The sequence below is a fragment of the Podarcis gaigeae genome (genome assembly GCF_964106915.1).
Source record: "Podarcis gaigeae genome assembly, chromosome: 6".
NCBI classification, from domain to species: Eukaryota; Metazoa; Chordata; class Lepidosauria; order Squamata; family Lacertidae; genus Podarcis; species Podarcis gaigeae.
In genome coordinates this window covers 23,006,473-23,030,495 of record NC_139682.1, presented here as the reverse complement: position 1 = coordinate 23,030,495, position 24,023 = coordinate 23,006,473, and the positions used below count along the sequence as shown (strand labels likewise).

General features: G+C 46.5%; 3 protein-coding genes across 4 annotated transcripts in view; 2 read left to right on the top strand and 1 right to left on the bottom strand.

Moving 5' to 3' along the window:
• The window catches only part of SDC4 (syndecan 4), a 236,189-nt gene that overhangs the window by 122,000 nt on the left and 90,166 nt on the right, over positions 1-24,023 (top strand). The gene's annotated exons all lie outside the window — the stretch shown is intronic.
• RBPJL (recombination signal binding protein for immunoglobulin kappa J region like) overlaps positions 1-24,023 on the bottom strand; it is a 94,040-nt gene that overhangs the window by 33,025 nt on the left and 36,992 nt on the right. Inside the window, exon 1 of one of the 2 annotated variants that reach the window (XM_083746272.1) lies at positions 8,516-8,563. The exons of the other annotated variant lie outside the window; for it this stretch is intronic. Coding sequence (XP_083602398.1) covers positions 8,516-8,525 — 10 coding nt within the window. The 5' untranslated portion in view covers positions 8,526-8,563. Of the gene's footprint in view, positions 1-8,515; positions 8,564-24,023 lie in introns of those variants that run through there. 2 annotated transcript variants of the gene reach the window in all.
• MATN4 (matrilin 4) overlaps positions 1-24,023 on the top strand; it is a 39,935-nt gene that overhangs the window by 7,191 nt on the left and 8,721 nt on the right. The window contains exons 2-6 of the mRNA XM_083746221.1: positions 18,582-18,703; positions 19,224-19,796; positions 20,480-20,602; positions 22,768-22,890; positions 23,470-23,592. Coding sequence (XP_083602347.1) covers positions 18,628-18,703; positions 19,224-19,796; positions 20,480-20,602; positions 22,768-22,890; positions 23,470-23,592 — 1,018 coding nt within the window. The 5' untranslated portion in view covers positions 18,582-18,627. The remainder of the gene's footprint in view (positions 1-18,581; positions 18,704-19,223; positions 19,797-20,479; positions 20,603-22,767; positions 22,891-23,469; positions 23,593-24,023) is intronic.

Here is a 24,023-nt window from a genome sequence, read left to right as displayed (position 1 = left end):
GTCCATGAGCCCAATACCCTCCTGCAGTTGTACATTGCAGGGGAAGAATATTGGTAATGGTTTTCAGGAAAGTTGCATCTGCTATGTGTTATCATCTCACTGAGGAACTCTCCCCAAACCCTGGATGAGCTTTTGTGGAAACATAGGGTTCTCCCAGATATAGATCTATAATTATTGTAGAGCAATTAAATTCTCCCTGCTTCTCCCTCAGCCTTCTTCCAGCTTCCTCCAGACAGAAGGAGCTTTGACTATGTGGGTTCAATCCACTGAATGTCTGTCACCAGATTTGGATCAGGGACTTCATAAAGGTTTCATTCAGAGGCTTGCCCCTACGACTCGCCCTTCACACTTCTATGTTACCCGCTTGTGAGGTGGAAGAATTAGTCTTCTGTGGGTTTTTGCAACACAGACATAGCTTTAAGTATCATATAACATTTTATATTTTAAAAGCGGTTGGAAGTAGTCTCCCCACTCCCCACCTTCATGCAACTTGGCAAAATGGGCAGATTGTTTTGAAATAGCCTTGTTAAAACAGGGCTTGGAATAGAAATGGGTGTAGGAGGTGTTACATATATACCAAGAGCTTCATGCCCCCAGTGGCGTAGGGTGGGGGGTGCAGGGGGGGCCGGCCGCACCGGGCGCAACATCTGGGGGTTAGGGTTAGGTTAGGGTTAGGGGGCGCAAATCCACGGGTTAGGGGGCGCAAATTACTTGCCTTGCCCCGGGTGCTGACAACCCACGCTACGCCACTGCATGCCCCCCCTTTCTTTCAGCAAGTGAACATGGCACAACAGTTATTCTAAGAACAGAATTGCATGCTACCTGGCAAATGGCTGCTTCCAGACCTCCTTTTGCCAAGATAATGCACAAGTCAGGAGGTAGATTTGCAGGGGAGAAATGCCACGGATCCTTCCCTCCAACCCCAGTCTCGTTTCCCTCCTAGATTGTTTTCCTAGGGGACGTTGGAAGGGGAGAATCGGTGGGCGAGCAGAGCATTAAGTACTCCCTCCCAAAATTAGATTCTCCTGGGGCCAGCCCTACTATTAGGCAAAGCAAGGTGACTGCCTCAGACAGCAGATACTAAAGGGTGTGTGGGGTGGTGGTAGCCTGCGGGAGGGCAGATGTGTGTGCCACACAGCCCCATGCCTTCTAAGCTACTCTGCTGTTCTCAGATGTACTGAAGGACAGCATCATGCTGCTAGGATTGAAAAAAAATAAGAAGAGCTTGCTGGATCAGGCCAATGGCCCATCTAGTCAGGCATCCTATTCTCATGGGATGGGAAGCATACAAGAAGAACCTGAACACAACAGTTCTCTTTCTCTGCTTATAATTCTTAGCAACTAGTACTCATAGAGGCATACTCCCTCTGACAGTGGAGGCAGAGTACTACCATCCTCCATGAATTTCATAGAATCATAAAATTGTAGAGTTGGAAGGGGACCCTGAGGACAATCTAGTTTGACCCCTTGCAATGATACAATATACAGCTGTCCCATACTGGGATCAAACCTGTGGCACCATCAGCACCATGCTCTAACCAACTGAGCTAAATGGGCAAGAAGCATCCAGTCCTGTTTTAAAGGCATTCAAGGTGGTGGACATCACTGCCTCTTGTGGGAGCACATTCCATCATTTAAGTATGCACTGCGTGAAGAAGTACCGCATTTTTTGCTCCATAAGACGCACCAGACCATAAGACGCACCTAGTTTTTGGAGGACGAAAACAAGAAAAAAAATAATTCTGAATCCCAGAAGCCAGAACAGCAAGAGGGATCGCTGTGCAGCAAAAGCAGTGATCCCTCTTGCTGTTCTGGCTTCTGGGATAGCTGTGCAACCTGCATTCATCCCATAACACACACACACATTTCCCCTTACTTTTTAGGAGGGGTACTTTTTACTTTTTAGGTAAGATTCAGCTGCTGCCAGTCCAGACAGCTACTCTGCAAGGAAGTGGCAGAGTGGCATATTGTCTGTTGTGCTTCTTTTAAAATAATAGTAATTATTTCTAAATTTGCATCCGTGCATGTAAATCATCAATGCATAACTGGCCACTCTAATTAGCAGTGGTAGCTGCCCAGCTCTCTTTCCCTACTATAACTTTCTGTCTGCCTGCCTGCTGTTGCAAGAGACAGTAGCAACAATGGTGTTGGCAACCTGGCCGCCATTTTGTAACACCCCCCCCAGCGGAAAATGCTCCCACAGTGCCCTGGACCTGTTGTTATTCTAAGGCTGTGCATATTGTGTGTGTGTAGTGGGGAACCAACTAACCAAACAAACAAACACAAATAAATTCCTTTAAAGTGGGCTTTTTCTGGAGAAGGGTAGAGAGAAAAACAAAACAGAAATTTTCTCATTAAAAAAACTTCCTCTGAGAACATTTGACTCAGCTCTAGTTCCAATTGATTTGTCAGCTCTCTCAGTGCAAACCTGGCATTGCCTAACTTCTTCTCCTTTTCCTCTATACCAGATATCTAATGCATTGGCACTGGAGTATAGAATAATGCCTCAAGCTTGCAGGGCTTTCTCATGGAGCTCCATTACATCTTCAGGAATTTAGTGGAGGCAGGTGGGAGAGAAATCTTGACCAGGGCCTCTCTCTGTTATGTAAGGCAAAGATGGAGAATGAAAACTGTGTAGCCACTGATAGGGCCAGATCCGGGTGTGAGGGGTCTCTTAGCAAAGTGCTTTCTGATCGGCCCTCTCTTATGTCAGTGGGCTTACTTGGTCACAGCAGCAGTGCTCCAATGGGTTTGCCATTTACATTTTCTTCAAGGCCCCAGAGCAACATCAGGGCATTGTGAGAAATTAAAATGACTCTAGATTCAGCTGCCAGGCACTCAGATTTGAGCACCAGCTAAAGCAGAGGTCAGCAAACTTTTTCAGCAGGGGACCAGTCCACTGTCCATCAGACCTTGTGGGGGGCTGGACTGTGTTTTTTTTTGGGGGGGGGAATGAACAAATTCCTATGCCCCACAAATAACCCAGAGATACATTTTAAATAAAAGCTCACATTCCACTCATGTAAAAACACCAGGCAGGCCCCACAAATAGCCCAGAGATACATTTTAAATAAAAGGGCACATTCTACTCATGTAAAAACACATTGATTCCCGGACTGTCCACAGGCTGGATTTAGAAGGCGATTGGGTCAGATCCAGCCCCCAGGCCTTAGTTTGCCTACCCATGAGCTAAAGGACAGACATCAGCAGTGAGACCTTATGGGGCTGCCCAAGCCGGCCGTTTGCTGGTACCCATTGTGGCTCCTGGTGCAAGAGCTCTCCTGGGGATGCAGTGCTTTGTGCAGGATCACCTCTTGATCTCCAAAGGTTGTTCCCAAGGGAACTGACATTCTGGTGTCTAGCAGCGTATAGCATTTGCAGAGTTAAATCCTATTTGTTCAAACTGTTCAAAACCTCAGAAATGCTTAGAAGAGAATTTAGGCTTTCAGTTGCTGCGCATGTGTGTTTCCAAAATTGCATGGGTTAGACAAGAGTCATGCTGCAGCTTAACTCGGTCACAGGCAGATATTTGATAGGGAAGCAACTTTATCTTAGGCAAAACCCGCAAAAGCTCAGAAGAAGAGGAAACCCACCCAGGGTTTCACTGCTGAGATTCATTCCCTTTTCCAGAAGTACTGCAAACTTCACCCTTTACTTAAAAGCTAAAGGGCACAGAGTACAGTAAATTCACTCACAAAGCTGGCCTGAGACTGTGATTTAGATACTCCTCTCAGTCTGCAAAGGAACTTGGACAAGATGCCTGCATTCCTACCAGCTTACTGCACAGGGTCCCTGCGCCACGCTTTTGATCCCTGTAACCAGCAGAGATGTGTACACAAATGGAAAATCCAAATGTTTGTGGGAAGATCAAAGCAGCCAGTTCTAGTGACACCCCAGAACAGAAAATTAATGAGGGCAGTGTCCATCGAAATGTGCAAGTTAGGGTGGGTTTTTGGTAAGCATCAAACCATATTGCCCAAAGAGGTCTCACTGTTGAGCAGCATCTCTCCTTAATGCTTCTCTAGAGCTCCTTTGGTATAGTAATTTAGAGTGTTGGACTATGACTTTGTAGACCTATGGTAGGACTGAGAAAGATACCCATCTAAAACCTGAATGCCTTACTAAAGATTGTGAGTAAGCAGTTCAATTCTATGTTTACTCTTAAGTAAGTCTTACTGTGTATATTGGGACTTACTCCCAAGTATTAAAGCACATGACTTACCCAAGATAATCTTGGGAACTCTGTTTTACCTTTCACAGAGCTACGATTCCCAGTATTAAAGGTAAAGGTACCCCTCACCGTTAGGTCCAGTCACGAACAACTCTGGGGTTGTGGCACTCATCTTGCTTTACTGGCCAAGGGAGCCGGTGTTTGTCCGCAGACAGCTTCCGGGTCATGTGGCCAGCATGACTAAGCCGCATCTGGTGAACCAAAGCAGCACATGGAAACGCCATTTACAATTCCCAGTATTACCTGGGAATAAATTTCATTGAGCTAAATGGGACATAACTTTCGAGTAGACATCCATAGTATTGTGCTGTAAGTCTCTTTGCATCTTCTTCTGGGGAACCAACATCATTCCACCAGATACACATGGAAGCTTAATTCTTTGGTTTAGGGAAGCCAAAGGTGAATGAATATGGTGCTCCCCAGCAAGACTTTGTGCTGAATTTTGAGACGTGCTTATATGCACATTATCCTAAATCCATATTTACATATCCCAGCATTGCATTAAGTTGCTCCGGGTGGCTAACAGAATCAAAATGGCATAAAGCAATTTTCATTGAATCAGTACGAAGTGATTGTGGGAATGATAAAGATTTGATGACAGGATAGTGGTGGTGACAGTTTACGGTAGCATGACGGTGCTTTTCCAAACTACATTACTGTTATGTGTCTCCTCGGCACATCTGGGCCTAAGGTTGCAATCCCAACTATGTCTCCTCAGAAGCAAACCCCATTAGATTTGGTAGGTCTTACTCCCAAGTAATTGGGATTAGGATTGCAGCCTTGTTGAACATTGTAAGAACCACAAGAAGAGCCTTGCTGAATCAGACCCATCAAGTTGAGTGTTTTGTTCTCACAGTAGCCAAGCTGATGCCTGTGGGAAAACCCACAAGCAGACCTTGAATGAATACAATGCTTGTAATAATCTCGACAGAAGAGAGGATCAGACTGGAGTTCCTGGCTGTGTCTCATGGACCTTCACACATGCGAGAAGCATTTTAGACATCTTCCTGCATGCTGGTATATTGGGAGTCCTGAAGACAGTTCAAGTCAGTGCTGAGCTCTGAGCTGAAGCAGGCATGTGTGCATATTGTGAACACCTCTTGAAATACCTACTTCCCAATTTCACCCAATTTTTAGGGGTGTGTATGACAAGTTGCAGAAGTGTCCATTTTTCTGCACCCCTAACACCTTCAACATTCTTCTCTCAGGTGCCTGGCATTATGTGGGTTCTCCAGATCCTCTTTGAAGCCCCTGTTGATTGCTGCTTTCGCGATATTCTCTCCCTGCTGCATTTCCAACCAGCATACAATCATTCTGAAGGATTTATATTTGCCCATAGTGATGGGCATCACATAGCCCAGCCTTCTCCAACAGGATGCTCTCCAGATGGTATGGGGCTACAACCCCCAGCATCCGTGACCATTGGGGCTGATGAGAGCTGGAACCCAACTGTGTCTAGATAGCACCAGGATGGAGAAGGCCAACTTAGCTACATGTGTGATTACATCATTGTGGGTAGGAAGAAGGTTGATGGGGAAACTCACACGAAACGGCACTGAACAGCTACAGTAGCAGAGCATTTCCAGGCCCTCTGAAGCCCCCCACAAACTACATTTCCCAGGATTCTTTGGGTGTGGAGAACCATATGCATTAAATGAATGCCTTGGATGTCACCTGGGTCCCTCAACGTTGGTGTCACATGCATGCCGGTTACAGAGTACCGTTTTTAATCCTTCACTAGGGTAATAATTTGGCGCAAGTTAAAACAGGTTGGCTCGAAATCAGAAGAAATCAGCTCCTGCTCTGCAGAACATAAAAGGTAAAACGATCTCTCTGTTTTAATAAAGAGCTTTTTGTTCAGTTCTCTCACTCGCTGCTGATTTGGGCTGCGAGGGAGCTGAGCCGGGGAGCCTAACTCAGGCTTTCCACGTGGGAAACAATTTGTCACTGTGTCAGGAAGGCAAAGGCAGGTTCATGTTTCAGCCGTTTGCAGTGGGTTTGCCAGGCTGGGGACGGGGCAAAGAGCAAAGAGGTATGGAAAAATAATTACCATGCCTGGTGGGAAGCATTCAGTGCTGCGGCACTTTTAGAGGTCGAGAGGCAAAGCTGTTGCTGGCCATCCTCACGGCGCTTGTTCCTTTCTCTTTGTTTACATAACATCTCAAGCTGTGCGCCCAGCACAGCCCCTGGCCAGCTTTTCCTGAAACATTCTAGCCTTGTTAAAGCACAGTAACACTCAGAGGAAGGTATAACCACACTATCTAACATGAGGCAGGAGGTACTTAGAAATGCAGCTGTCCTGTGACCAGAAGAGACTCGCCTAGGTGAGCCAGACCAGTGTGCCTGGTGCTCAACACTCAGAATAGGCACTCGGAACTGGCACAGCCTAGGAAGCCACCAAGCAGGAGTTGGGTGACCTGCAGTGGGTGAATCTGGGTTGTATGCAGTGAAGTCATTGAGTTTGCGGAACAATTTCAATGCACAAAGGCATTGACTTTGCTGGAGTCAACCCTCTGGGTAGTGCTCATCAAGCCCTTTTCAGAAGCCAGAGCTTACACATTGATGAAATTGATGAGCGTGGCCTCGCTGGCTAGCCCAACCTCCATCACTGTGTGCTCCCACTGCCCCCTTCCTTCTTACTCGCTCTGTATTAATTTGGCTAGCTACAAACGGGTGGCGCTGTGTTTTAAACCACTGAGCCTAGGGCTTGCCGATTGGAAGGTCAGCGGTTTGAATCCCTGCGACGGGGTGAGCTCCGGTGCTGGGTCCCAGCTCCTGCCAACCTAGCACTTTGAAAGCACGTCAAAGTGCAAGTGGATAAATAGGTACTGCTCCAGCGGGAAGGTAAACACCGTTTCCATGCACTGCTCTGGTTTCACCAGAAGTAGCTTAGTCATGCTGGCCACATGACCCGGAAAAACTGTCTGTGGACAAACGTTGGCTCCCTCGGCCAGTAAAGCGAGATGAGCGCCGCAATCCCAGAGTCGTTCGCGACTGGACTTAACTGTCAGGGGTCCTTTACCTTTACCTTTGGAAGCCTTCACACATGCAGCTATGCCTGAGCAGTGCTGGCTCTTCTTGGGGGAATGCAGGGACCCCTCCCACTGAGTCATTGAGCATTCAATCTGGGCCACCTCTCTTCCTTCTGTTGCATGTGCATTGAGGGTTTTATGTATTTATTTGTGTAGCTAAACTATTTCTAACCTAATCTTCCATCCAAAACTATACCAGAGCTGGCTACGAAGCAGAGTAAAATACAGAACATAAAACCATAAATGCATTAAATTCCAGAAACGACCATAAATGCCACCAGGAATTGAAAACACAGTAAATAACAGCACTCTCCAGAAGCACTGAAGCGGCTTCATACTTCAAAATAATTTCACAGCTAGCATCCTAAAAATGCCTTTAGTAAACTGATGAATGAATTTTGAGCTGGCACTGGAAAAAAGCATGTGTGGAGGTGTTCATAATTGGGGTGCCACCACAGTAAAGGATTCTTCTGCATCAGAATCACTGTCCAAGACACTGTCCCAAGTATATCCCATGCAAAATATACTGTGGAATGTTTTAACTGAGGATAGCCTAGTTGGTAGAGCATGAGACTCTTACTCTCATTCTCAGGGTCATGGGTTTGAGCCTCACGTTGGGCAAAAGATTCCTTCATTGCAGGGAGTTGGACTAGATCAGGCTTCCTCAACCTCGGCCCTCCAGATGTTTTGAGACTACAGTTTCCATCATCCGTGACCACTGGTCCTGCTAGCTAGGGATCATGGGAGTTGTAGGCCAAAAACATCTGGAGGGCTGAGGTTGAGGAAGCCTGGGCTAGATGATTCTATGAACTCTATGATTTTATGATTGTAACTTTCTTTACCAAAGAAGTGAGAGCCATAGCTCAGTGGCAGAGCAGCTGCCATGTAAACAGATGTTCCCAGTTTCGATCCCTGGCATCTCCAGGTAGACCTGGAAGAGAATCCTGCCCAGAAACTTTGCTGTGTGTTATTCTGCTCTGCTCTGGGGCAGACAGTGTGTTCACCCATGTGATTCACAATTGGAATATTCAAAGCATTTCTATTAACCAGCATCCAGCAAAGGGGAGAAAAAAAGATTAAATAAAGAATTGACCAGGCAGGCCACACTGAAATCAAAGCGGCTGCTTTTCTTGAAACTGAGGATTTGGCTGTTAGTCCAGACAGTACGAAATGGGAACAGGGCAAGACATTGCTGGGTAGAGCAGTGAGAGGGAGAGAGCCAGGACTCCTATTGGGTTTCACATTGACATACCTGGCTCCATTATGTGATCAGGGACCCCTTCTTCTAGCTTTTGATCATTCCAGGAACTGAAATGCACCACCTGCAGCCGCCATTCGCTCTTTTGCTTTCTTTCTTGGCTTCTTTTTATGCACTCACAAGGGGACTGCTGGCCGAGATAAGCTTTTTGGCTGCTCCCAAGTTCTGTGGAGTCCCCCCTCCCCCCCCGCATCATGCCTTTTTAAAATTAGGAATCATAGGCTGCTTTTCCAGTGGAGCCACTTATCTCTTGACCGGCATTGCCCAAACACAAATACCCTTATCCCCTCCACACAGGTTGTGAAGGTCTTTGCTTTAGACAACCCATTGGAATATCCTTGGCTTTGCAGCAGAGCTCTTTTTTTTAATAATAAAAAAACAACAGTCCACAATCTCCAAGGCCTGCTGCTCAAATGCTTCCACTGCTGCTCAATATTTGCACATCCTTTCCCCAGCTGCTTTCCTGCTCCTGGCTTCTCACAAGCCTTCCACTACCACCGAACAACGGCTGCAGCATTGGGGGCGGGGAGTTGAGGGCAATGCTGGTTCCAGGTTTCGTTGGGATTCTTTTGGAGCAGGTTTGTGGGCAATAAGCAGGTCTCCTCCTTGTTCCCCTTCTTGCTGTTGCCCACTCACTCTGCCTCTGGGCCCAAATCCCCCTGCTGCTTAGGACCAGGGGTGGAGAGCCCTGGGGACTGAATGTGGCTCCCCAGGACTTCCTATTTGGCCCTTGGGACTGTCCTTGGGCTATCCCTTTACTCACCTCATTGAATGCTTTTTTCCTGGCTTGAGTGTGTCCTTGAACTGTGGAGTCCTTTGTTTGCCAAGACTGAGAGATACCTCTGGTGTATATAGATGTGTGTAGAAACGAATATGTTCAGAAACCTCTGGTCTTTTCATTGCTGGAAGGTAGCCCATTGCAAAGGTCAGAGTCATGCCTGATATGCCTCCCATTTTTGCATCTGACCCCCACATCACCTGCATGCAGCCCGCCTGCAAGGGATGTGTCCATTGGGCTAAAGAATGGCTGTGTTTCAAGTCCCACATTTTTTCGAAAGTGCAAATTGAATAAATTGATCTTCAGGCGGGAATTGGATCAAGTTTCTCCCCCATCCCCATTGTCTACGCCAACTTGCGGTCCAAGGTTTCAGGAAGGAGTCTCCTAACCTTACCTGGAGACGCTGTGGATTGAACCTGGACCTTCTGCCTGCCAGGAAATGTTATCTGAGCGGTCAAATTGATTTATTTACTCATTCATTCATAGGCATCTATAGCTCACATTTGTAATGGGGTCTTAGACTGGGTTGCATGTAAATGGGAGGAATATGCCAACCTCGTCCCTCACCCCTGCCAAGGCCTGCTGAAACAGCTGCACCTTGACCTTGTCACAGGGAAACCCATGGGGCCTCCCCTGCATATCTTGATTCTGGGGCAAGTTTGTATGGGAGGAGGCACTCCTTGAGATATTTTGGACCAGTCCTGTCTGCCAGCATCCCGGCCACTGCATTCTGCACCAGTTGCAGCTTTCGAACTGTCTTCAAGGGGCAGGCCCACGTGGAGTGCATTGCAGTAGTCCATTCTTTAGGTTATCTGAGCATGGAGCACTACAGCCAAGCTTTCTCTGCCAAGGAAGGCCCATAATTTGAGTCAGTCGCTTGTAGCCACTACTGAAGAAGAAGAAGAGTTTGTATTTGATATCCCGCTTTATCACTACCCGAAGGAGTCTCAAAGCGGCTAACATTCTCCTTTCCCTTCCTCCCCCACAACAAACACTCTGTGAGGTGAGTGGGGCTGAGAGACTTCAGAGAAGTGTGACTAGCCCAAGGTCACCCAGCAGCTGCATGTGGAGGAGCGGAGACGCGAACCTGGTTCCCCAGATTACGAATTTACCGCTCTTAACCACTACACCACACTGGCTCCCGCCTGAAGCCACCTGACCCTCAAGCAACATTAGTTGGCCAAGAAGCATGCCCAGCCTACTGACCTAATCTGTCCGGGGGAGCGCCACCTCCATTCATAACAGGTTGTCCACTCACTTTGCACACTTGAGAGCCTGCAACACACAGCACCTCTGTCTTGTCTGTATTCAGTTTCATTACACACACGCACATATATATTCACAGTAATCCTTACTATAATCCTGTAGGGATGGTCAGCAGTATTACCATGTGATTCCTCTCTGGTTAAAATAAATTGGTTCTCTCCTCATTTTTAAAATAAACATCTCACTTCTCGCTTTTTCTCTCGTTTCTTTTTCTCAAGTTTTTCTTTCTCTAGCTGAGCTTTCGAAATGACCTGGACCCAGACAGAATCAGGCTGCTTGCCACCCTGTCACTGAAGCAAGGTTTGGACATGGTAGAATGCAAGAAATGTTATGCATGGCACAGCTGCCCAAAACAATTTTTGTGGTTATTGCTGCATTGCCAGAGAGAGAGAGAGAGAGGGAGAGAAATAATAATTTAAGAAGTGGTAAAAACAGTGCAGGGTTTTTTAAAGTAGAAAGTGTTCCATGCAAATGGCTTTTGTAGAAGTTGAGGTTTTCTTTCACCATGAGTGATTCCAAAATTAAGCTAATCCACATGACTTTTTGACTGGCTCTGTGGCTCATCACTCCATCCCTGGAGTGTCTGGGATAGAGGGGTAATTGAAGGTGAAGGTGCTGTTCATGCAGGGATATTATGGCTTCAACAGGAAGTGAAGCTTTTTCTCATGTTCCTACAGTCCCTGGCTTTCCTTGACATCCAGTCTGACAAAGAGTTCTGCTGGATTTGAAAACTTGCTTGCTATTTTGTGACATTTCAGTGGGATTTTAACCTTCAGCCTCATATCCCTCTTCCTCTGCTTAGCAGCGCTTTTTCTCTGAGAACAGCTTTAGTTGTATGACTTGAAGAGGATTGGCATATATCTGCCCCACACCACTCGCATTAGAGCAGGATAAGAGTCCTTCTCCTGTTGCTGTTCAGTGAGTCAGCACAGTCCAGTGGTTAGAGTGTCGGACTAGGAAATGGGAGACCCGGGTTCAAATCCTCACACAGCTGTGAAGTTCGCAGGGGGACCTTGGACCACTCCCTGCCTCTCTGCCTAACCTACCTCACAGGGTTGTTGGGCGGATAAGAAGAGGAGAGAACCATGCATACTGCCCTGCCCTGCTTGGAGGGAAAGGCAGCAAAGTAAATAAATATTCCAGGGTGGCGCTGGAGGCTGGGCACAACTCCTTTCAAGGTGCAAGCAGCTGCCTTCATGGTACTTTCTCCAGGGGATGCCAACAATGCCTTTGCCCCTGCATTCATTCATATTCCTGCATTGCAGGGGGTTGGACTAGATGATCCTCAGAGTCCCCTCCAACTCTATGATTCTTTGAAACGTTCATCCACAGGGTTAAATCAATAGGTGAGAGGAAGACTCTATATGGCTTGTGCTAGCTCTGTCCCCCTTCATCACTGCCCCCTCGACCCTCTGAGATGGAGGGTGACTGCAGCAGGGAGCCTGATGTTCTTATGTAGAGTCTTTGCACGAGATCTAATCCTGAAAAATCAGGGTCCCTCCATGAGTAAGCCAGGCCCTGTTCCAAGAGATGGTGGTGATGGGGGAATCTAGAATGATCTTCCCTGCCTGCGTGTTGATTTAACGCAGAAGACAAATGTCCGAATAGCCCTTTAGTTCAGCTCTGAGGTACTTACACAAAGCAGATGTGGATGTGCTTTGATGCGGCTTGCAACGGGGGAAACTTCCACATGTGTTAATTTGAACAAGGATGCCTAGAAACATCGCCACACAGTCCACATGATCTGTTGGGCCTTTATTTTCCTCATACCAAGAATCTGGCTCAAAGAGTGTGAATTTAGGTGATTGGGGCAGGGGGAGAGATAACAGAGGGATAGAAAAGAAATGTGGAGTGAGGAGGAAGAAAGGGCCTCATGTAAGAGGGGAGCTTGGAGGAAGGCTTTGAACAGAGAGAAAAAAGCTGTGACACCAAGTTGGTATTCTGGGAGGAAATTCCAGGCACGAAGGGCAGCAGGTCTAGTGGGTGGAGCTGTTTAAGAGTTGCTGACTTCAGGGCAGAACTAGAGTAATATTCCAGGGTTTTTTAACTGAAGGGGCAGAGAGGAAAGAGACAGGTTTTTGCCGTGTTCTGTGGAGTCAAGTGACATTATACATTTAAAATTTATTATTATGTTACGTCCCACCTTTCTTCCAAGGAGCTCAAGTGGTGTTCCTGGTTCTCCCCCTCCCCAGTTACAAACAAGTCAGGCCCCTCTGGTACTAGTTTAACACTCTAAGCACTACACCTGATGACCAGTCACATCAGATATGGGGAAGGAAGAGATAGGTAGAATCAAAGACAGACGGGAGAATTTTCCTGCATGGATGGTGCTAGTAAATGAGGCCCCAAGGGGGGTGGGGAAATATAATGATTTGCACTTAATATATATCATTTGTACCATCCATCGGGTGGTGCTGTGGTCTAAACCACTGAGCCTAGGGCTTGCCGATCAGTTGCTTGGTCCCAGCTCCTGCCAACCCAGTAGTTTGAAAGCACGTCAAAGTGCAAGTAGAGAAATAGGTACTGCTCCGGCAGGAAAGTAAATGGCGTTTCCGTGTACTGCTCTGGTTTCGCCAGAGCATGAGCCAGAAAAACTGTCTGCGGACGAATGTCAGCTCCCTCAGCCAGTAAAGCAAAACGAGCACTGCAACCAACCGCAGAGTCATTTGTGACTAGACTTAACTGTCAGGGGTCCTTTACCTAAATAATAGAAGTCACTGTAGACTTAGAGTATTCTTGATTACTGGACAATATATTTTGTGAACTTCTTGGTTCTATAGAGACTTACTCAACACACTGATTTCAAAGGGACTTAGGTTGCAATCTTACAAAAAATCTACATGGTAATAAGCCCCAATAATAAGTTGCTGGGGCTTACTTTTGAGCAGACATGCATAGGGCCCTACTGTTGTTTAGGATCACACCATAAGATAGCACAATCTTGACTATGTCCACTCAGAAATGAGTCCTATTAAATACAAACATACTTACTCCCAGATAAGTGGGGTTAAGATTGCAATTGTATACACTAACTTAGAAGTAAACTCTATTGAAGAATGGGATAAGATGTTTAGGATTGCTGCTTCATTCGTAGGGGAATAAAAGCGCAGTTCTAAGCATAAGTATTTAATTAGCCGACAAGACTTATTCTTAAGTAAACATGGGTAGGATTGGTTTGTAAATGTCTGTTTTAGTCTTCCTGCTTGTAGTTCGAGTCCTGATAAATGTCACTGGATCCGCTAATGGATAGGGGGCCAGATCATGAATGTAAGCAACCTTGTCTGATTCTTTTTGTGTCTGTGAGACCTTAAGACTTCAAAAAAAATCTTCTTTTTTGCAAAGGCAGTTTTTCTCCTTCTCAAAAATTGCTTGCCTGAGTAAAGTCTTACTGGTTAGAATAGCTCAGATGTGATTTCCTTAATTGCTTTTTTGGCATGTTTTCCTTAGCATATATTTGCATTTTAAACCCCATTTGACTAGAATCTTTTGATGCTCAGAAGGAACCGGGATCACCTGGCATCCCCTTGGGGAGCATTCAGTTCCTAATGAATGAAAAATTGCCAATTTTCTTAACTGACAGCTGTATGAATGGAGGTGTTTGGGTTTGCTTTTTGGCTCAGAGACAAATTTATGTCAAACTTTGAAGACGCATGAAGGAGGAAAGCTTTCTGGTGCAAAGAGAGAATATTGTATGTATACAAAGAGAGCCTTTAGATTAACTGTAGGTGCTCAATACAAGTTCTTAGAAATGAGGAAATGGCATGAAGTGACAAGGTGTAAAATGATTAGGAGCAGTGAACAAAATCTTGTTTAGCTTGCGGTCATTTGAAGGGTAATTTTGAATGCTGTTTTATGGATGCTGGGGAAAATGCTGTAGAATGGGCCACTGTTCCGCCTTGTTCGGAGTTAATAGCCTAGTTGCCTGTGGAGGATAAAATTCACCTCTTGGTGACCAGGCAGCATTTGAACATTGAATAAGATTAGCGGAGCAAATCTATGTATATTTACTCAGGAGTAGGCACCATTGTGCTCAGTGATGCTTATATCCCAGTAAATACGTTTAGATTGCAGTCTAAAGAATTGATCGCTCCCCCTTTTCAGGTGACCAGTGTAGGGATGGACAAATTTTTGTTAGTTCTGGTTTCTCTCAGGCTGTGCACACATTGCTATTTACTTTGGCTTCAGTGTGCTCCCATCACTAGTGTTGGAAGCTGTAAAGACATGGTGTTAGCCACAATCTGTAGGCTACAATTCTGCAGTTTCTTGAGAAATGCTCCAGCGTTTTCCATCTAAAAGCTGCAATTAAAAGTGAGGCGTGTACAGTTCAGACAGCCATTGCAAGTGCACAGAGGACAGCTTCATTGCATTTGTTTCGCTCCAAAGGATCCTGGGAGCTTTGTTTGTTGAGGACGCTGAGAGTTGTTAAAGGTAAAGGTAAAGGGACCCCTGACCATTAGGTCCAATCGTGGCCGACTCTGGGGTTGCGGCGCTCATCTCGCTTTATTGGCCGAGGGAGCAGGCGTACAGCTTCCGGGTCATGTGGCCAGCATGACTAAGCCGCTTCTGGCAAACCAGAGCAGCGCACGGAAACACCGTTTACCTTCCTGCTGGAGCGGTACCTATTTATTTACTTGCACTTTGATGTGCTTTCGAACTGCTAGGTTGGCAGGAGCTGGGAGAGAGCAATGGGAGCTCACCCCATCACAGGGATTCGAACCGCCGACCTTCTGATCGGCAAGTCCTAGGCTCTGTGGTTTAACCCACAGCGCCACCCGTGTCCCTCTTGAGAGTTGTTAGGAGACCCATATTTCCCTCATGGAGCTACAGTTCACAAGAGTTCCCTGGGAAAAGAGGGACTGATTGTAAATGTAAAACCACTCTGGAAACTGTAGCTCACTGAGGGGAATTGGGGGGGGGGAGGTATCTCCTAACAACTCTTCAGCACCCTTAAAGAAACAACCGGTCCCAGGATTCTTCGGGGGGAAGCCATGACTGTTTAAAGTGGTATGATAGTACTTTAAATGCATAGTGCAGATGGGACCTGGTTTAAGATCCACGGAAGGTTGCCCAGGCCTGCCAGATAGCCACTTTACACCCCCATTTCCAAGCAAATACAAAGAAAGTTTGCTTTTCTTATTTTCCTTTCCAGAAGGGAAAGGAACAGGGGCTGTCTCCTTTCTCTTGTTCCCTCTCCCCGTTCCACCTCTGCCCTTGATACACAGCTCATTCCCATCAGTTTACCTTCTGAGACAAGCGGATGCCAACAATAACATTTGGGTGGCATGGATAGCTAGTTTCACCCCAACTCTCAACCTGCGGTGCCTTCCAGGATTTGGGGCCCATAACTGTTTTGATGGTAATGCATCATGGGGAGGGGGGTGCAATTGTTTTCAAGATTGCAGCAGGAGGAGTGTTTTAAACCTTCCCTTCCCAACTATCTCCTCTTGGGGGGGAAAGCAGAAACTCCCTTTGACTGCCTTTTGCCAAGGTTGTCACTCTTCTTTCCCCATTCACAAATCCTCCCTAGAGCCAGCAAGGAAACCAGCAGGCTAAGCTGCTTTGCATTGCAGTGGCCCCTGGTGGATATATCAAAACACCACATCTCTCCCCCCCCCCTTTTTAATAGAATTCAAAGCTTATCCCTCTTATTAGAAAGCTGGAAAACCGTTTCCCAACCTCATGGGTTTGCAAGCAATTTCAGCCATGATTTTTGGCCAAAGCCACTATTTCCATAATGTCATTAAACTTTGGGGGTCTTTTGGGGACAGTTCACAGTTATCCTAAATATTAGCAGCTTCTGTGGGGAACAATCTGGGTCATTTCTCCAGATGCTTCTGTTGTAGCAAAATTGCATTTCCCCCTGCTCTTAGATATCAAAAGTTGTTTCTGGTGAAAATGCAATGCTCCCCCCCCCCCCGCCCAAGCTGCAGCTACCGTTGCTATGTGAATTGTGGTTTCGTGAGTATTGCACAATGCTGTGTTGCACAATTCTTTGGTAAATTTATTTAGCAGGAAGAGCTAATAAAACAACCCAAATGAATTTGTTCACCATGCTGCGGAACAGTTACATAAGAACATAAGATGAGCTTCCTGGATCAGGCCAATGGTCCATCTACTCCAGCACTTTGTTCTCAAGGTGGCCAGATGCCTGTAGTTAACCTTCCAAGTTCCAAACACTACAACCTTTCCTCATAGGAGAGTAGGTCCATCCCTTGATCCTTTGGTTGTCCTTTTCTGAACTTTTCCCAACTCTGCAATTTAGGTAGGTAAAGCCTAGTAGGATTCAGCTGCTACATGCAGGCACATAGCTCATTCTTGGTCCCACAAACCTTAAAATGGCTATCTGTCTGTTTCTATCCCCTAAAGAGCCTGAAATGCTTGGTTGCTGTCTGTGAGTCCATTAAGAGCAGCACCCTGAATATGCTTCCATGAAAACCATCCAAGGTCATCTAGCAAGATACTTAGAAGCTTATCCTGAATTTGATCACAGGAGAGCTATGCCTCTGTGGTGGGGAGAGTATGATTCTTGGCCCAGGGGCATGACCTTAACAATCGGTAGAGTTGTATCCGTGAAAGCAAAGAGCTGGGGCCATCCAATTTCTCTTTTATCTCTGTCACATTTCATCTCCAGAGCTCTGCTCATTATTTGCTTTCTGCTGCTCCAGATCAGATAACTTATCTACTCATGCCAAGCTGGGCATGGTGCCAATCCTTGCATTGTCCTCACCTCGGTATGTCTCAAATCGCTCCCCTTGCTAGCCCTTCTTTTCCCACTGAAAGTTCCTGTTCTTGGAAGGGTCTGGTGCTGATCCTGTTCCTTGCTTTGGGTTGCTCTGTGGCTTGATTTACAGCATGGGAAAGGATTACCAGCCCAGGGACCAAATTAGGCCTGCCAGGGTTAATACGACATCTGGTGTGGGGCAGGCAAAGTGTACTCCCAGCTTGTGTCCAGTGCCATTTAAGTTTGGTGCCAAATGCAAGCCGCATGGCTTTGGCCAGGGTCATATCCGCCTGGCATCGCACAATGTTAGCTGAGGGAGGGGAGCGCAAAGGATGGGTTAAATCACTGTACTCCCCACGCTAGGGATCAGGTAACCCATGCTAGCTATTTGCCAAAACACCAACAGCCCCACACTTAAGAGAACAGACCAACATTATGTGCAGTTTGGCTCCGATACTCAAGGGTGGTAACTTCCTTCCATAGAACAGCATCTTGAGTATAGGGCTGACAGTTGGGCTTTTCCTTTTTGCACAGTCTTCTTCTGCCCTTCAGAGGCCTAAGCAAGATGCTTGGCTCAAAGGAGGCTGAAAAGAGTTCCTGTCCTCAACAAATTGTTCCCGCTTTATATGCTGAAACAAGGTTTGTCCAGCTGCCAGGACAGCTCTGTGTCTGAAAGGCAGACTGCAGTTTCACAGTGCCTTATGGATGTGGAACTGTAACACAGTATTTCTGCAGCAATACTACTAAACCACAAAATTGGTGGGGTGTGTGTGGTGGTGGTGAAATGCCCTTGCATTAAGAGTACTTTGTTCAGTAACTTGGAGCTCAACGTGCTGAAATTTGCAAAGTTGCTGAAAGGACGTGGAGACTTACGTTGTGTTCCAAAATGGATCCAGGCACTGGATCTGTGTCTGCTTGTTTTCCCCAGCACAGATCAAAAGCAGATGATGGTGGTGGTCTCAATCCTAAGCACACACTCACCAGGAAGTAAGGCCTGCTGAACTCCGTGGGGCTTACTTCTGAGTAAAACATCCTTAGGATTGTGCTCTTGTTTGTACTTGCCCAGTTCGCTATTTCACATAGCAAGTTGGAATGCTTACCTTCAAAATTCTGATTTGGGAGTTGGGCTGCAGTCCTTATTCTCCCACTTACCTGGGAGCAAGCCCCATTGACTTGCATAGGATTCACTTCTGAGTAGACGTGGTAAGGATTGCAGCCTAAAACAGCACAGAGTGCAGAAAATTGAAGGAAATGTTGCAGAATCTCACTGGATGTTCTCTCTCCCCCCCTCCCAGAAAACCCTGTAGACTTCTTCCTGGGATTCTGCAGTCTCGAAACTGAATGATGAAGCTGCTATACGTTGCCCCTCTTCTTCTCCTTGCCTTCACAGCATTGGAAGCCCGACCGAAACTCTTAGGTAAGCTGCCAGTCAAAAAGATATATAGACAGCAGATACCAATTGAATCAGAGCTGTATTAAGCATAGCAAGGAGTAGCCCGTGAATTTATTCTCACGAAAGGAACATGATCACTTCTGGGTTTTTTGAGGGGGTATTCTGCAGCATGTCCTTGACGTAATGAAAGTGCATGAGTGTTGGATTTACACTGGACCATGCACGCATGGGAGACCATGAAGCTCACTGGGTGCCCTTGGGCCAGTCACTGCCCCTTAGCCTAACCTTCCCCACAGGGTTTTTGTGGGGATTAAATGAGGAGGGGGCAAACCATGTACTCCACCCAGAGCTCCTTAGAGGAAAAAGGTGGCATACAAATGCGATAAGTAAATAGTAAATGTTGCTCCCATCAGTCTCAGCCAGCATGGCCAATAGTCAGGGATGATAGGAGCTGGAGTCCAGCAAATACTTGAAGGGCCAGAAGTTTTCCCCACCTTGGTAGAGAAAGTTGTGAAATGAGATCTCTCTTATTTCCCTCCTCCAGGGACAACAAAGTGTAAGACTGGCCCCCTGGACATTGTCTTTGTGATTGACAGCTCACGCAGCGTCCGCCCCTTTGAGTTCGAGACCATGCGGCGCTTCATGATTGACATCATTCACAACCTGGATATAGGGCCCAACGCCAGCCGGGTAGGGGTGATCCAGTATTCCAGCCAGGTCCAGAACGTCTTCTCCCTCAAGTCCTTCTTCACCCGGGCGGACATGGAGAAGGCCATCAACGCCATTGTCCCCTTGGCTCAAGGCACCATGACGGGGCTGGCAATCCAGTATGCCATGAACGTGGCCTTTACCACCCAGGAGGGGGCACGGCCGCTGCACAAGAAGATCCCTCGTGTGGCAGTGATCGTCACTGACGGGCGGCCCCAGGACCGTGTGACGGATGTGGCAGCTCAGGCACGAGCCGCCGGCATTGAAATCTATGCCGTGGGTGTGCAGCGGGCAGACATGAACTCCCTCCGGGCCATGGCTTCTCCCCCACTGGAGGAGCATGTGTTCTTGGTGGAGTCCTTTGACCTCATCCAACAGTTTGGCAAGCAATTCCAGGACAAGCTGTGCGGTGAGTGATGGCAGCAGTGGCAGGGCAGTCAAGCCACCTCCCGTGGCCATTGTTGACATTCAAAAGCGATTCAGTGAGAGATCAGAACATGAGGGGAAAGGTGGCATTTCCTCCCTTCGAGGTTACCAGGATAGAAGATAGCTCAAGCGTTGTTCATGCATTCTTGCTTCTTGTGTTGCCTGCAACCTGTAATGGAGGTGGAGATGGGGTGGATGTGAGCCCGTGAATTGATTCACAGTTAATCAAATGCTGATTTGTCCATCAGTCTTGGCCACTCTCTGTGAGTTTTGGACAATCTGCCTGCCCCATTTATAAATGTGAATTTAAAGCAAATGTGAGAGTTTATCCCTTCATCCATTTTCTTATTAAGTTTTTAAAACATGTTGGAAGTGTACATAATGCTCTGGGGATTGCTGCATGTATAAGGGAGCAAGAGACAAAACTGGTTGCGTCACTGGCACCAGCCAATCAGTGTTGTGCACAGCCAACTTCTGCTACCGGCCTGTAATACCATCCCTTACCCACAATTCAGTGTTTAGCCTGGAGAGAGATATGCTTCCAAACTTCCAAATTGGCCCCACTAATTAAGAACATTACACTGTCTTCACCCTGGTATATCCGTTCTCATGTGTAATATAAGTGGGCGAACCCTTATTTACCTTGTGCCATCTTGCATCTTCCAGGTGTTGATATGTGTACAGAACTGGATCATGGCTGCCAGCACACTTGTGTCAGTGTCCCAGGCTCCTTCTATTGTCAATGTAACCCAGGATACAAGCTCAATGCTGATGGAAAGACGTGCTCTAGTAAGTAAGATCAGTACGTTCAGTCAGACAGTTATTAGGGCTGATGAGATGGACAGTAATTCTCCCCGTTCCTAAGCATAGATTACAATGCAACTTGCACATTGGATGAATTTTATTTTGCAACCGTGTCATTGCTGATCTGCCAACGAGTAATAAGGTTCGACAATGAACCATCTGCATAATGTGGATGCATGCTGAACATGTGCCGATATGGAAAAAATGTGGTGTTCATTAGCTGACACTGTTTATTCTGTGTAAGAATCCCTTGTAAAACAAGCAGTGCTGGGTGGGAAGGAGACTCAGAAATGGATCTGTAGATAATAGATTCTACATAGATAATAGAATTGTAGAGGTGGAGTGGATCCCAAGGATCATTTAATCCAACCTCCTGAAATACTGGAATTACAGCTAAAGAATCTTTGACAGATGACCATCCAACCTCTGTTTAAAAACCACCAATCAAGGATAGTAAGTCCATCTTGTAAGGTGGACAGTAGAACAGTTCTTACTGTCAAGAAGTTCTTCCTCATGTTTAGTTGGAGCCTCCTTACTTGTAACTTGAATCCATTGATCTGGATCGTGTCCCTGGAGCAGCAGAAAACAAGCTTGCTCTTATTTTGCATGCGGCAGCCCTTAAGATACAGTGGTGCCTCGCAAGACGAAATTAATCCGTTCCGTGAGGCTCTTCGTATAGCGGTTTTTTCGTCTTGCGAAGCAAGCCCATTGACAGCTTAGCAGATTAGCGCTACAGCTGTCAAGCGGCTTCCAGCGATCAGCTGTTAAGCGGCTTATCAGCAGAACAGCTGATAAGCGGCTTAGTGGCTTAAGAAAAGGGCGAAAAAAGCGAAAAAAACCCGCGGGGGGATGCAAGATTTTTTTCGTCTTGCGAAGCAACCCCATAGGGGATTTCGTTTTGCGAAGCGCCTCCAAAACGGAAAACCCTTTCGTCTAGCGGGTTTTTCGTCTTGCGAGGCGTTCGTCTTGCGGGGCACCACTGTATTTGAAGATGGCTATCATACCACTCCCAGTCTTCTCCAGGCTACACATCCCCAACTCCCTCAACTGTTCCTCACAAGGCTTGGATTCCAGACACTTTATCATCTTGTGCAGGAAAGAAATAAGAGAAACAGCTGTGATACCTGCATTGCAGGTTGTGGTGCTGGATCACTGGACTTCAGCTGGTGGGTCGGGACCCTCATGGATCACTGTCTGATCCAAGGCGAGTTGCAACAGCAGCACTACCAACATGCAAATATATGGTAAAAGACTGAGAAGTGTTTTCCCGAATGCATGTTTTGGTTAAAAGTGGGTCCTGAGTCTGAAAAGGTTAAAGATTCCTGATGACACTTGGGTTCCAATCCCACGCTACAATTTTGTGAAAGTGAGAATGTGGCTGTGCCTGTGACCTCTTATAAGGATGGGAGAGAAATTGGATTCAGTTAACATTTAAGGAGGAACCTACCTAGTCTGCAGTTTCCAAAACAACGTATAAATGAAAACACAGCCATCCTTCAACGTTTGTGCTTCTCTGGATTTTGCAATATAGCTTTCTGGCTAAGCAATGTGTACAAAAACGCATATCCTGGAGTATAAGGGGAAATAGCATAAGAATGTGCATTGGATTTGGGTAAATTGCTTTGCAGAAATGCATATTTTGGGCAATATTTGCATAAGAAACTGTATATACAGTCATACCTCATGTTATGGATGCTTCAGGTTAGATGTCTTCGGGTTGAGGACCGTGGAACGGGTTACTTCCGGGTTTTGCCGCTTGCGCATGTGCAGAAGTGCTAAATCGCTCTTTGTGCATGCGCAGAAGTGCCAAATCGCACTGGCGCCTGGGCAGGTTGTGGACATGCCTCCGTCATGGATCACGTCCACAACCCGAGGTTCCACTGTATTAGGAGAAATCCTAACAAAAATGCCGATGAATTTTCACAAAGACTTCAAAAATAAATGAGGAAATGTGTAAGACTGAACCGGAAAAATGAGAAGCCAAAAACCAACAGATCTGCCTACCCCCTAGCTTCTTGTCAGCATGAATTGCAGTACCTGATATCCTCTGGTGGTACTCCCAGTGCCCAAGTACGCAAGAGTGGACAAGCCTTACCTATGGCTTTTGTTTGCCCAGTCCATGACGTGTCCTTTTTTAAAAACCTCTGCAGTCATCGATGCCTGTGCTGATGGGAGACACGGCTGTGAGCATCAATGCGTCAGCTCTCTCGGCTCCTACTCTTGCCGCTGCCGGACAGGCTATCAGCTCAACCAAGACAAGAAGACATGTAGCAGTGAGTAATCTCCATCTAAGGGCATCAGAAGAGTCCTGCTGGATCAGATAAGAAGCCTCTCTAGATCTGGATCTTCTTTTGCACAGTGGTTGATCAGGTTCCCACAAGCAGGACTCTCCCCACTGTCGCCCCCCCCCAGCAAAATAGAACTAGTATATTGCCATCATGATAGATCATGTCACCTCTTAGTCACCAACATTGTGGTCGTTCCTGATAGGGGAGTTTCTCCACCCCCTGTTAATTTTGGGTGCTCTTTTCTGCCTCTGTATGTCATAATACAGCCCTGTTTAGGGAAGTTTTTAATGACTGATGTTTTAATGTATTTCTAATCTTTTATTGGAAGCCACCCAGAGTGGCTGGGGAAACCCAGCCAGATGGGCAGGATATAAATAAATTATTATTATTATTATTATTATTATTATTATTATTATTATTATTATTATTTGTATTAGGGAAGGGGTGGGTGGGTTGGTAGCTATTAAATGGGAACTGGGATCTCGGAGGAATGGAGGCATTTTGCAGGAGGGAAGAGCAATGATCACCTCGAAAGCATTCTCCACCCCCCTCTATTTCTTCCAGTGATCAATTTTTGCAACTTCGGCAACCATAGCTGCCAGCATGATTGTGTGAATATCCTCAACGGGTACTATTGTCGCTGCCGTGATGGTTACACCCTGCAGGCTGATGGCAAGTCATGCCAGGGTAAGTGTTGCATTATGTTGCTGTGGCGGAGGACACCATATGCATTGGTGCGGCGGGGGGGAGCAAGAAAGAAAAGCAAACAAGTGAGCTAAAACATAGAGTGCAACATCTGGCTATGATTCATTACTAGGTTTGCCAAATGACTGTTTTGAAAATGAGTTGGGATGTCTCAAAGGAAGACACCCATAGACTCGGTGGAAGGGACTGTGATGCACTGGATTTATGGGCTGTGACTTCAGTATAAAACATGTTCCTTAGAGTGCTGGAGAATCCTGGTGATCAACATAACCAAAGGCAATATTGCCTTTCTAATTTTTCTTAGAACCATAGAATTGTGGAATTGGAAGGGACCACAAGGGCTATTTAGTCCAGCAATGGAGGAATTACAACCAAATAATCCATCCAGCCGGTTAAAAAACCCTCCAATGAAG